General features: G+C 31.9%; 1 protein-coding gene across 1 annotated transcript; it reads left to right on the top strand.

The window, feature by feature from the left end:
- Window positions 1-11,956: 11,956 nt before the first annotated feature.
- On the top strand, window positions 11,957-14,098 carry LOC132047901 (uncharacterized). Its single transcript, XM_059438876.1, has 4 exons — window positions 11,957-12,127; window positions 12,574-12,697; window positions 12,798-12,905; window positions 13,212-14,098. Exons 1-4 carry the CDS (start codon window positions 11,957-11,959, stop codon window positions 13,694-13,696), a joined length of 888 nt encoding a protein of 295 aa, XP_059294859.1. The 3' UTR covers window positions 13,697-14,098.
- The last annotated feature ends 1,368 nt before the right edge of the window (window positions 14,099-15,466 follow it).

Below are 15,466 nucleotides of genomic sequence, written 5' to 3'. Positions count from 1 at the left end.
TTTGGGGGGGGGGGGGGGGGGGGGGGGAAGAAAGGTAGCTGAACGTTGTAAAATACTAAATGGTTTATTATAGAGGCAATACCTATATTATCCCTATGAAGTTAAATCATTAACTAGATGCTCACCACAAGTAAAGACCACAAGTAAAGAGTCAAACAAGCAATAAATGTGTTCTTATATGAACTACAACAGTTAAAGGCACACAGCAAAGTTAGTATCTACAACATGAATTGTAAAGGAAGATGGGGTTTTTCAACAATATCTCCATGGTCTCTAGGACATATCCCATGGTAGATTACCGGTATGGGTAAATTGCTGAGGATAACTTCATGTGCGGCGTCGTTGAGTCTCAAAACAAGACTCTTCAGCTCCGATGTTCATGCGAAAAGAAAAAGAGTAGACACGAGTTAGAGAGGAACATATGCTTCTTAGCCAATATTAAAAACAGAGAAGAAATTCACAACTTTAAAAGAAATACTTGTAAATATCATGATAACTAGAACCATAAAAAATCCAACTCATGCTAATAGAAAGGTTCTTAAGTAGTTCTCTAATTAGAAGATAAATACTTCATTCTCTGTTCAAGTGAGACCCTAAAATAAGTTTTTCCCAAGTGACAAATAAAGTAAAGAGTAAACAAAGTTTGCATTTTTTGAGATAGCGTAAGAGACAGATTATAACATCAGGCATTATTCAAAATGAGCGTCAAAGTCAATTGCATATAATCCAAAGTCATGTTTCTAATACAACTTGTCAATATCCAGATTTGCATATCCAACTATAGTGATGTTTAAATATATTCCAAACAATTTAACTGAACGTACATGCAGGACCTCTAACTTTGAAATAAAAGAAAATTCAGGTCATATACTCTTATCACATACTTAACCACAAAAATAAGTATCCTACATCATTCAAAAAAAAAAAAAAAAAAAAAAAACACAATTAAAATCACAGGCCAAACAACATCCGGGATTCAGAGAAAGATTCCTAAAAGAATAGCTCTAAAGTCTCATTTGACACCAACCAAAACATAAACATAACTTATTTATATTTTTTGATTCAGCTAGGGAAAGAATACTCTAAACACGATTATAGTATTTCAAACATGGTCATTTTTGACATAAGCAATTTATACTGATCTTAAAATAGGTTCGAACATATCACGATAGTAACAAATGTCTATTACTACATGATTTCTGAACGCATCATTATTGAATAGAAGAGATTAAATAGAAAGGGAAGAATATTACCTCTTGTGGGTGCAGTGAATAGAGGCTTTGTGGTCTCAGATCTACTCTCCTTTGAACAAAGTCGAAACGGACAACGATTGAGGATAATAAAATACTAAAGTTTCTTTTAGAAATAGTAGAAAAGTAACAATAGCTTAAATGAGAGAGTTTTTCATAGTCCCCCCCCCCCCCCCCCCCCGCTTCGGCTGAAGCATTAGCAAGGTATTTATAGGAGAAAGTTAGGGTTTTCAGATCTGAAATTTTGAGCACAAAAAAGAGAGTCACGGGTGTAGAGCCATTTGAAATTAAAAATCCAATCTCTGAAAAGTATTGATTTTGCTGAGATTTATGAAGAAAGGCTGTGTCATCTTTTGAATTCTCCTTTTGACTGAATCTTGTAGTTGAAAGAAGAGAGAGAGAGAGAGAGGGTAATATCATTTCTTGCACAAGAATAGCAAGGCAAACTCTATTTTATGAATGAAGGAATTTGGATTTTGGCTGAAGATGGAGAAATGACGTAGTGAAGGCATGGAGAGAGAAAATTAAAGAGAGGGTAAACCTAGTTTGACTCTTGAAAGATTGGGCTACCCTTATCAGAATTGGCCCTCAGTCCGAGTGCGTTTGAAGAATAATTTTGGGCTTCGTTTGGGTCGTAAAACCTGGGCATTTTGGCCTATTTTAGGATTTAAACCTCTTTTCCTTGTATTTCTTTGAGCTTCTTTATATTAACAAAATACTATATATATATATATATATATATATATATATATGTCTGTGTGTGATAATAATAATAATTTTGCAATTAGCATTACATGATAATCTTATTATTAGTGGATAGCATATAAGTAATGTAATAATATAGTAAAAATATTATCCAGGTTATATCTTATGATTAATTCGTAATTAGTAAGTAGCGATGTACTATATTAATAAATAACAATACTTTAATAATAATAATAATAATAATAATAATAATAATAATAATAATAATAATAATAATAATAATAATAATAATAATAATAATAATAGTGATTGTAAAAATAAGATAATTAGTTTATTAATAAATATTAGAAGCTCAAGAAAAAGAATTGGAATAAAGGAGGGACAAAATTGGGTGTCAACACACAATACAACACCAAACATCTCAATCAAGTCATAATGCAATGCAATGCAATAATGGTATGAATGCAATGCAATAATGGTATGAATGCAATGCAATGCCATGCAAATGCGGTGTACACATGTACTCCGGACGGAAATATCGACGTCTCAGTAACACAACCCAGTGTGACTCACGAAGTTTAAGTGCCACCCGTACCGGATCTTTGCCCACGGAGGGTTCTCACCGGCACCATTCTGGGGGACCAGCGGAGTCCATGCACTCACTCAATCCACGATTCCGGAATGAACATCGGACATCGTACTCTCACATCACCCAAGTAAAAGAGTTTCATCAAATATCAATTCACTCAATTCATGATTCCGGGACGAACATTAGATATCGGACTCTCACGTCACTCAAGTAAAACTGAGCCCAGCTCATCAAGTATTATATCAAGTATCATTAATAGCTCAACAGTGTATCATGAAATGATAGTGCGTGCAATGCATGAATCATGTCAATAATCGTGCTCAATATCACCAGTACCAATAATGGGTACGTCAACAATATTTCCGAATACAATTACCAACAGTGGATATGCCAATATTATAACTGAATAACAAGTAACAACAATGGGTACGCCAACAATATATCCGAGTACAAATACCAACGGTGGGTATGCCCACTACATCATCATCAAGATGATAAAACATAATCCAATATCTACCAACGACTCATGGCATCAAGCCGGCACAATCGAACAATCAAATCACACATAACGGGGTGGCTAGCCCCAACACACAACAGGGCCCAACCTAGGGTGATATCCAACCCGACTTCATACCCGAAGGTTCACATGCTATCTCCAACAATATAATCTAAATATGTGCTTCGCTATACGAAGTCTAACCAAAGGGAAGCCATAACCTACCTGGATGGCCGAACGGCAACACTAACAACTCACTCCTTTGCCTTGCCTTTCCGCTGAACCTCAGAACCAAAGTATTCTAAGCATAATCAAATTCCAGATTAGAAATCATGAAAAATGATACTAATATTGCTACTATACAAATTAGGTCAATTCTAGCCCTAGAAATTGGGGAAATGGACCCACAAGGGCAAAACGGAAAATTCGGAAGCAAAATATCAAATTAAGCACTAGGTGATCATAACCTAACCACTAATTGCTGATTTAACTCAAGATTTAGCCTAATTTCTGATTTCAAGCAAAACCCCCAAATTGGTTATAAACCTTAATTCCTTGATTTCGAAATTCAACACTAGGAATGGAAGGTATATAATTGATAAGCTTAGATTCATAAAAATCTAACATAAACATCATCAATTTATCATTACCATTTACTAAGCTTAGAGAAAGTGTTCATCAAAACCCTCTTCCATCTTCCATTACCAAGGGGTTATTAAAGGGAAGGAGAGAATCTAGGAAATTAAAGGAAAGGGGGGAATCTAGGATGATTATGATTTAAGGAAAAGTAAAGGAATAAACAAGATTTACCTCTAAGAGTCTCCTCCAAATATTCCTAAGAATAGTTCCCTCAAGCTCAAATATCGAGATGGAAAATAATGAGGGTCTAAGGGCTTTTAACACTTTATTAATTTTACAAACTGCCGTCACCCGCTTTAGCGGCACTGAGACCGCCCCAGCAGTGCCGCTTCAGCGGTAATGGCAAAATCCCATTGACCGCTCCAGCGGCAGGGCTACCGCTCCAGCGGTGCCGCTGCCGCGGTGCTGGTGCCGCCAAAGCGGGCACCAGACACCAGAAAACTCTCCCAAGTATCACAATTTGATCCGATTTCTGACTAATTCCCGAGGCCATCTGCTCGCATACTATACACATAGCCGCATATAAAAACACGCTACGAATGCGCCTGTGGCCTCGGAATTCCCAACAGAGGTCTCGTTGACCGAGTCAACCCCCGATGCCTTAATTTCAATTTTCCAACCCAAGTCCTGAAATGCATCCGAGTGCATTGGGAACCGAACCAAATACATACACAAGTTCTAAACGACCATCCGGACCTCTCGGAATCAACGAAATTTCGAAAAAGGTTCGTTTACCCAAAAGTCAACTCTGGATCAACCATTTTTCACTTTAAGCTTATATTTCATAAAAGTTGTCCGAATCCGATCTAGACACCTCGGGAAGCGTGTCAACGGTCCCCTCGGGTCAAAAGTGAGCTAATCAATGCTCAAAAACGGGCAAAAATGCCGAAAAGACTATAACGACCAAACAGGTCGTTACGCTTTTTTAGAATCAATATTGCAATTTGATCTGATTATTGGAAATAAATAAGAAATCTTGAGATTTTGAAAAAATTATTTAATTTTCAATTTAAATCAACGTGGCATCATGAACAAATTTGAGGAAACAAAGAGGATGGGTAATGAAGAGAAGCCGGATCCAGGAGTATTAGGCAAATGCGAAATAGATGCTTCTTTCTAAATGCAAAAAATATATTTCTCCAATTTGAGATTGAAAGTTACTGAAGTAAGGTGACAAGATAACCCGGTCAAGATAACCCATAAGCCATTAATTTATACTCTCAATTTCTATGACGCACATTCTTTTTAGTTAGTCTCATAAAAAAAAATACGTTTATATATTTGGAAATAGTCTAATTTCACACTCTCATTTTACCCTTAGTGAAATGTCTTACAGCCAAAAAAATGTCCGACATATTTTAGACCATAAGTTTTAATTCAATCAAAATATCAAGATTCCTTATTATTCCCAATAATCATAAGCGACCAAATTACAACTTATTTTTGCATATGCATAAAAATAATTCGGGGCATCTATAATAGATTTAATAAGAAGATGAGCGCAAAAAGAAATTTGATCATCAACGCAATAAATTCAAATTAATCGTTGAATTAAAGAAGGCAAAAAATTATTCACGTGTGAGAAGGTGAAAATATACCACTAAACTTTGCGGAAACATGCACATATACCCCTACAATGACTTTTATTTTAATTAAAAAAAATTTGTCAACGAAAAGGATATATTTGCACCATTTGTATAACGGCAGGGGTATATATGCACCACGTTTTTAACTAGGGTACATTTGCTCTAAATCGCAAAATTGAGGGATATATTTTCAAGAACTTATACTTTAATCTTAACTAGTGAAATTGTCGGCGCTTCGCGCGGTCATGAATAGCTTTATTAGATATGCAAAATAATTCTTTTTAGCCCCAAATGTTAAAAAATATGTTAAGATTCCTTTTAATTCTCAATTTTCAAGTTTTAATCCATTTTATTATTTACAATTAGTTTTGTACGGAGTAGTTTTTTTCCTTCTAATTCTTCATATTTAACCTATATAGTCAAACCTCTCTATAACAGTATCGTTGGGTCCGAAATTTTTTGGCTGTTATAGAGAATTGCTGTTATACACCTATAACAATTGACATTTAAATAATATTTTGTTGTTATATGCAAAAAGATGCATAAAATCTAATTTTTTATTTTTAATTGTCAAATTCTAAGCTTAATTACACTTTGTATAACGAAGAAAAATCTTTTAATGATGAAAATTATATATTCATATGATATTTTTTGTCATAAATAGTATATCAAAGGATCAAATATTTGGTCAAAATCTCTACACTTATTATTGGTAATCATAGATATTATATATTTATAAAGATGGTTAATTATTATATTACCTAAAAAATAAGATAGTTGTTATATGGGGGGTAATTTTATAAAGAGCATACTGTTATAAAGTTGGTTGTTGTTGTTATAGGTGAAATGCTGTTATATAGAAGTAAAATATAACATAAAAAATATGTTACGGAAAAATTTGATTTTTAAAGAGAAGTGCTATTATATGCGAATGCCTTTATAGAGAGGTCTGACTGTATATGTGATACTATGTGTTTTTTCCTTTGAAAATGAGTAAAGATAGAGAAAGAATTTCAAGAAAAATGTGTATGCCTAATAAAATAACATTCCTATATATAATTTATCTTTACAGTACAAGTAAAACGAACGACAACAACACGTATATTATGAATTGCTTCTCGATTTCATATCCCCAAATTAGTGGAATCAACTTTGATGAATTTCCATTCCGATTTTTCTCTCTTCTTTTGCCATTTCCTTTATCTTTTAATTTCTTCTATTTTTTCCCTCTCTCCTTAACCGTTCTTTTTAAAAATAAAAAAAATTGGTATCTCCTTTTTTCGTCTTTTCTAAAATCTCAAAAATAAAAGTAGATAACTAAAGAGACTCAAAACATTATGAAAATAACCTAAGAAACTCCGATATAATAAAGATAGGTAACCGAAAAGAATAAATGAAACTAAAAGAATAAAAACATAAGGACAAAAGAAATCTAGGTGAAACCTTTCCAGTTTTGCCACCCCATAATTTATTGGACTTCCTTTCACATTCAAGACGGGTTTTGGCACTTCTCATTTGCCATTTTGTATACAAATTCAGAACATTCGTTTAGATAGATGGAAATGGAATAGTTCAATCAAAAATATGAAACTATCGTGGTAAAAAGTTCTATTTGGTTGCATATTTTCTTCTTGTACTTAGATAAAATTGTTGAAATGAAATATCAGTAACAAGTATGTATTTGTTTGTATTTATTTTAGAAAACAATAAAGTATAGTTGACACTTGGATATATCATTGAAATAGTTCTTGCAAATATATATTTGAGTCCAGCGATGATTAAAAAGTTTTTATTTATGCGGCGTCATCATAAAACACGAGGAAGACATAAATATATCTCTTCAGAATTCACAAAAATAGTTAAAAGTTTAATTCTCACCTTAGTTTTTCAATCTATGCTTCAGATCCCTTTGTCGCGCAAATGAGATCAACAAATTAAGGACAAGCGGCACTAGTCAATATCTAATATCACATATACATGTCTTTCCTCCAGAGGAGTTAGATCACAAACTATAATTGATGTTATGAAGTATCTAATATCTTTCTAAATTTCTGTATTGTCATCTCTGAGAAAATAAAATGATGAAGATCATCAATTTAATGATCTACAACCAAAAGTTGAAGAGACTTAAGTTGTCCTACTTGCCCACATTATGTAGGTGCCGAAATAGGTTAATCATGGAATAAATATATGAATATATATCAAACACAAATATAAGTACAAAATTGTTGGAGGCTTGAAGTAGAACGACAACAGTCATTAGAAGTTTAAGAAGTAGAATACTATCTGCTAGCCTTTTTCTAGTTACATAATCAAGATTAGTCTAGCATGTCGATTTTGATACCAGATGATTGAATAAAAAAAAATGCAAACAAAAATAATCTCACAGATTCTCGGCTATATACAATTGTTATATACAACATGAAAGAAATAATCAAACTGCCCTTCCCACCCGCGGAAAATAAAAAAACAACAGCATAGTCCTTCACTCGACTTTTTCTTTCTTTCATTTCTAGACTAAAAATGTATGGCATAATTTAAAAGTTAAGGAACAAAGAACTTACTGGACATCTTCTAGGATGATGTTCACTTTCTTTTTTGGAAAAATCATTAGTCAAACTAATAATATCATCATGGCTAGCTACCAGGATAAGCGATGTTGAAGAACGTAAAAGAATCTTATAATTCTAGGCATTGTTTCCTTCCATAAATTATACTCCATCCATTTCAATTTATGTGAACCTATTACTATTTGGAGTCTACGAGGTGATTCTTTCACCACTTTTTTCTTACATAATTTTATAAACTCGTTTAGCGTACGTGCGTTGCACGTGTGTACTGCGTCAAACAATAAACATATACATAAATTATTAGATAATAAAAATTAACGATAAAATAAATCCAATATTTATTTAAATAATGAATAAATGTTATTATGTTGACGCAATAACTTAATTCAATATCCTCTTAACATGTAAATATGATGAATTTCGTTAGTATTTGTATCTTAACTGACACCTTTCTACGAATGATGTTGTTGGTTTATGTTTTGTTCTGTACTTTTGACTACTTTAAAATTATCAAAAATTTTGTTATCATTGTTGATAGTCCTCTAAAGTGCAACTTATATTTGTCCATAAAACGTATAATACTGTGGTTTTTTACTTTTATAATAAAAACTAGTACACCTACCTGCGCTTCGCGCGGTCATGGAAGATAAGCTCAAACAATAGTTAAGCATCAATGTCATAATTTTAGTCATTACAAATTCAAAATTTAATAAATTTTCATCTTTTCATGATTCGTCTAACATTTTATGTGAAGTTCTTAGAAAGAATCTGTTAGAAATATTTTACTTCTTTTAGAAACTTTTCAGATTAATATGAGAGAACTCATTTAAATCTGAAAGCTAAAAACTAAAAAGAATTATGAAAAGGAAAAATGATAAATATAAAATTATGGGGATGCAAACTTAAGAAGTCGTCAGATTTTGCGCTTACTTTTTTCTAAAAATGTAGGTTTTCTTTTTATCATTCTGTTTCATAAAATTATTCTATTTTTCTACTTAAATTTAAAATTTCAATAATTTTATGATATCATTAAGAAATTTGAGATTTGTATGTATATCAATTGCAGTAGTATTCATTCAATATAATCAGAAATGTAGGAGTACAAAATCTTATCTCACTACCTTTTTTGCTCTTCTTCTTTCTTTTCTGTAAATGAATGTTCCAATCCATTAAAGTATAGCATGCTAATTCCTATAACATTGAACATAAACCAGCACCCAACAAACTCATTATTATGTCAATAAATATATGGAGTAAATATTTTTAGCCAATAACATGATCAATGTAATGTTTTGTTTTTCAAAAAAATAAATAAAAAAATAATCAAACGTAGGTTTTGACAAATTATATCAACATCTTTTAGTTAATTAAAAACTAAATTGCCTATTTCTTAACAGTCACCACAAAATGAACACCACGAATATGTACATAATTTTTTTTTTTTTAAATTCATATAAGCATGCATTATTAAAATGAAGAAAATGTGATAATGTCAAGTTGTATTCACTTTTAAGTCTATAGGTGGAGAGGGTAGCAGCCTATATTCACAAAAATAAGACAAGATAACTCACGAGTTGACAAATGATTGCAGACAAAGATAGTTTTCCTGTTCTCCTCCTTTTGTTTTGTAAGGCTTTTCTTTCCTTTTTGTCTTTCAACTGTGTTGAAAATTTTACTTCATGAATTATCATCAACTAAGGAAAAGTGAACTGATTAACGCTGAAAGTGGGAGCCTATGCAAAGCCAGGGAAGTTTAATTTCTTTCACTTCCATAGTATCCTGGGTGAATATGGGAGGAAAATAATGACAAGGGAAAGACGTGTAACCGTTTTCTTTTGCCAATAAAGAGGTGTAATGCGATGATTAGGTTTCACAGGGAAGGGTTAATACAAACGAAGGAAAATTAACAGTTGTGACTTTTGGTGATTTTCAGTTAATTTATTTTCGGCATTTAAAAAGAGAGTTAAAGGCAAAATTCTAAGAAAAGAGATAAATGCAAATTCTGAGATTCTATGCTGCCACGTCAGCAGGCCCTTTGCCTGCTTTTATATAGATATATGATTTAGATTGAGCTCCTAATTTTTACCAAAATAAGAATGTAGAAGAAATATATCAGATTAGGATTAACCATTACTCCCTCCAATCAATTTTATTTGTCAGGTTTCTAAAGATATTTGCAACCCCTCTAAAAAATATTAATTAAAAGAATAATTCGACAAAATTACTCTTATTATTCTGTGATCACAATTAACCTCCCCATTAATTTTATAAAATAACAAGTATTTCTGACCATTCGTCTATTTTCTGAATTGTTGAATCCTAAAAGATATTAATTATTGAAAACCTAACTCAATGACAATGTTACATTAGTTTATGGTAGCTAAGCATAAAGTGATAATTAGGAGTTAAATAATTAATTGACTAAAATTTAACAAAAAAAGGACTCCTAAGCATAAACTTAAGTGGCTGCACGTTTATCCTAACGTGAATTGTTGTGTAACTATTACTCTTTTTTTCTTCAACTTTTTATATTACATGTTACAATTTTATCCAATGTGAAACCCATTTTTAAAGGGTAAAAAAGTTGAATAATATTTTGCTAGCACCCTTCGTATTTTTAATATGATATGATATAGATAAATAATGAAAGAACATTGGGTTAAGATAATTTTAGCACGTTCAATAACCCGTGGAAGTCGCCAAGTATTGATAATGAATTCAACAATTACTGTTTAACAAATTATAATCCTATACAAAAAAAAAAAAAATACGAAAAGGATAATGTAGAAGGGCTAGACAAGAGAAATTGCACTACATATTATTATAAATGAGATACCACATCATAAACACACAGAACTTTAAATGAACATAAAAGTATACATGACCGGCTAACCTTTTAGATTGCCAATAAAAGCAAGGAGAGCATAAGCAATAGATTTTGTGAAGTTTTCTGCGGAGTTCTAAAATTGAAAGTCAAAAATTATTGTTAGATATTAATTCATGAAAATATACTGCAAATAATAAAGCAAAAATAAAAGCTAAACCTAATTCAAACACCGACACACTATGAAACAAATGGACGAGCCTAAGTTTCCCCAAACTATATAGACAGGGCAAGGCGGCTACGTACGTCCTATGAAGTCTCCAAATTTAGATATGCTTATACATTGACTTTTTGAAGTCTCCAACTTTGGAAAGAAATCAAAGAGAATATGGACTTTTTTAACAAATATATGTGTAATTATTATTTATAATAAATAAAACATATATTATTAGTGTTTTTGTATATTAATTTGAGGAAAATAGTAAATGACAATTTTGTCTATTGTAGAGTCTTTTAATGAAGGCCAAAAAGTTCAATTAACATTTCGAAGACCCTTCGCGCTTCTAATATAGTATGGATTATTTGAATTATAAATTATCATGACTTATAATACTTTTTATGTAGTTTCTAAATGTATAAATTCTATTTTACAAACTTGAAAAATTTATGTCAAAATTTACAGTAAGAGTTATAAAGTTTGACCCTCGTACTACGAAAAGGTTCACATAAATTGAAATGAAGGATATAGTAATGATTATAATAGGATGGAGTAGTAACAACAGTAATATATGAATCTGCAGCATTCATTCTTTTTCCTCATAAATAATGAACTATGAAATAGTGGGAAGTAACCACCATTCCTGTAACACAACGTAAGAATTAATTGATGAAAGACAACAACGAAAGTATTAATTTGATGAAAGGGTGGGAATAGTAACCGCTTTTTAGGAACGTGCACAGCTACTTAAAACATTTTCTTAAATGCATTTCCTTTTTAATTGAGCAATGAATGTAGTCAATATTAGACTTATTGATAAAGTGATTTGATTTTAGAAATTATTTTGGGGAAAATTGTCAAAAAAGATAAATAGGAATGATAACAATAGAGAGGTACCATGTCACCTTGTCACAATAAACACCACGTGAACCGGAGATAGTGCATATATAAGTCTAAAAAAAAATAAAAAAAATAGGAGTTGACTATGTCTTCAAAGATTAATTTGTTTATCCGTTTCTTCATTTTTCATGTGTTGGCTGCTGCTAGTGTTTCCGGGAGCAATATAGGGATTTATTGACTATGTCTTCAAAGATTAATTTGTTCATCCGTTTCTTCATTTTTCATGTGTTGGCTGCTGCTAGTGTTTCCGGGAGCAATATAGGGATTTATGAGTTAAAGAAGGAGATTTCTCTGTCAAGCTCACAAATTATGGTGCCAGAATCATCTCTGTTTTTCTTCCTGATAAGAATGGTATTTTTTTCTCTTTACCTTCTTGATGTGTAAATATGTACGTTTTTCTGCTATTTCTTGAAGAAATAAGTTTTATCTTTCCTTGATCTTTTCCAGGTAAAGTAGATGATGTTGTTCTTGGATATGACACCATTGAGAAATACCTGGTTAGTTCACTTTATTCTGTTCAACATTTGAAGCGTATTATCATAATCCAACATTCAACTATGCGGCTTAATATTATAGATAAATATAGATTATAGATTAAAGATAGATAAGTTTAAAGCCTCTTATAGAGATTTTTAGGTCACCGAATTGTCACTGTCTAATTGTAGTTCTTTCCTACCAAAGACCACGTCCCTAGCCAAGAATATCTCAGCTAAACTTCCCATCTTTTGCATTAAATGAAGTACATTGAAGGAAATTTAGCCTAGCTTATTTTTACTTATGAAAGTAATTTGGTGCAGAATGATACAAGTTATTTTGGAGCCGCCCTTGGAAGGGTTGCTAACCGGATTGGTGGTGCTCAATTTACTCTTAATGGAACCCATTATCAGCTTGTCCGCAATACTAGAAAACACATGTTGCATGGTACTCTCACTATATTTCCTTTTTACCTTTGTTTTGCCTTCCACTTTTACCCAAATTTCCTTTCTCTGATGCTTGATGTAATTATACTTCAAAAATACAGGCGGTCCTAAAGGATTTAGCAATGTTGTCTGGAAGGTGAGCGAGTACGTGAATGATGGTCCATGTCCTTACATAACTCTAACCTACTTCAGTTCCGACGGTGATCAAGGTAAGTCTTAGTATTCCATACAGGGCATTACAAGTACAACTTTCGTTTCAATTTACATGTTGTAGTTTGATTAAACACAAAATTCAAGAAAGAATGACATTTGGAACTCGTGCTATTCAAATATCTCCAAAGATTTTGTGGCTATAAAAGCCATTAAGGATAAAATAGGAAATATATTAAATTATCTCCAAAAATAGAAATGTGTCATTTTTTTTAACGAACTAACAAGGAAATAGCACTAGGTAAAATAGAATGGAGGAAGTAACACTAATGAATTGAAATAAACTCCATTGCTTTCTTATGTAGGATTTCCTGGTGATGTTCTTGCCTCTGTTACCTATGCATTAAAACATCCTTACAAACTTAGTGTGGTATTTAAGGCAAAAGCACTGAACAAGGCCACTCCAATTAACCTGTCTCATCACCCTTACTGGAACATTGGTGGACACAACAGTGGCGATATCTTGTCCAATGCTATTCAAATCTTTGGATCACACATCACCCTAGTTGATAAAGAGCTCATTCCCACAGGGGAAATTGCCCCTGTCAAAAACACGCCTTACGACTTCCTTAAACCCCGTAAGGTGGGGAGCAGGATCGATAAACTCCAAAATGGATATGACATCAACTATGTACTCGATGACACTGAAAAAATGAAACGTGTGGGGATAGTTTATGATAAGAAGTCTGGAAGAGTGATGGATGTAAAAACATCTGCACCTGGTGTTCAATTCTACACTTCAAATTGGGGTAATAGAACTATAAAAGGGAAAGGTGGATTTGTGTATTAGAGTCATGCAGCATTGGCTTTGGAAACTCTAGTGTTCCCTGACGTTGTGAATCACCCAAATTTCCCGTTGACAATTGTGAATCCAAGAGAGAGATACGTCCACAAAGTATTGTATACATTCTCCATAAAGAAATACTAGGATGCTTATATTTATTTATTTCCACTATCCCTTTCGTCTTTTGTATTATCTTCTACATAAATTGACATTTCTGTCATGGTTTTATGTTCTTTGTGACAAATAAAACACCTGACATTTTGACTCAAAAATGGATAGCATTTGTTTTCCTAGAACAAATTCAAACTTGTGACTCTGTCAAGTTAATAGTCTGTGTTGAGATTTCAAATCTTGTTTATTACTACTACTTAAAAATAATGAGCAGTTTCGTAAGTGATTTTTACCGAATATATGCTTTTGACATTGATCCTGTCCTACTCTTCTAAACATTACAATAATGAAAAAGCGCGATCATAAACAAAAAAGGCTAGTATTCGTATTTCTTTCCAAAATGAATTAGGTTCATAAAGGTACAAGCACAACTGACTAATCTTCGAGTTTATCCTAGACACACAAGCATTTACTATTTTAGAATCAAAATTGCAATTTGGTCACTTATGATTATTGAAAATAAATAAGGAATCTTGAGATTATGAGAAAATTATTTAATTTTTAATTTAAACCAACAAGGCGGCATGAATAAATTTGAGGAAATGAAGAGGATGGGTAATAAAGAGAAACTGGATCCGAGAGTATTAGGCAAATGCGAACTATATGCTTCTTTCTAAATGCAAGAATATATTTCTCCATCTTGAGATTGAAAGTTACTAAAGTAAGGTGACAACATAACTGGTCAACTTTAAGAAATTAAAGTAGACCCGTAAGCCATTAATTTATACTCTCAATTTCTATGACACACACTTATTTTTAGTTAGCCTCATAAAAAATAATATGTTTATATATTTAGAAATAGGCTAATTTCACACTCTCATTTTACCCTTAATGAAATGTCTTACAACCGAAAAAATGTCCAACATATTTTAGACCATAAATTTTAATTCAATCAAAATATCAAGATTCCTTATTATTCCCAATAATCATAAGTGACCAAATTACAATTTATTTTTCGCATCTGCATAAAAATAATTCGGGACATCTATGATAGATTTAATTAGAAGATGAGTGCAAAGAGAAATTTGATGATCAAAGCAATAAATCCAAATTAATCGTTGAATTAAAGAAGGCAAAAAATTATTCAAGTGGGAGAAGGTGCAAATATACCACTAAACTTTGCGGAAAGGTGCATATATACCCTACAATGACTTTTATTTTAATTAAAAAGAATTCGTCAGCGAAAATGATATATTTGCACCACTTGTGCAACGGTAGCGGTATATATGCACCACTTTTTAACAAGGGTACATTTTCTTTGAGTCGTAAAGTTGAGGAATATATTTTCAAGAGCTTATACTTTAATCATAACTAGTGAAATTGTCTGCGCTTCGCGCTCTTATGAAAAGTCTTATTAGATATGCAAAATAATTCTTTTTAGTACCCAAATATTAAAAATATATGTTAAGTTCCCTTTTAATTTTTAATTTTCAATTTTCAAGTTTTAATCCATTTTATTATTTACAATTAGTTTTGTACGGAGTAGTTTGTTTTTCTAATTTTCACTATTTAACATATATATGTGATACAATGTATTTTTTTCCTTTAAAAATGAGTAAAGTTAGAGAAAGAATTTCAAGAAAAATGTGTATGCCTAATAAAATT

This window comes from Lycium ferocissimum, chromosome 2 (assembly GCF_029784015.1).
Source record: "Lycium ferocissimum isolate CSIRO_LF1 chromosome 2, AGI_CSIRO_Lferr_CH_V1, whole genome shotgun sequence".
Lineage (NCBI taxonomy): Eukaryota > Viridiplantae > Streptophyta > Magnoliopsida > Solanales > Solanaceae > Lycium > Lycium ferocissimum.
This window is presented reverse-complemented; position numbering and strand designations above follow the sequence as displayed.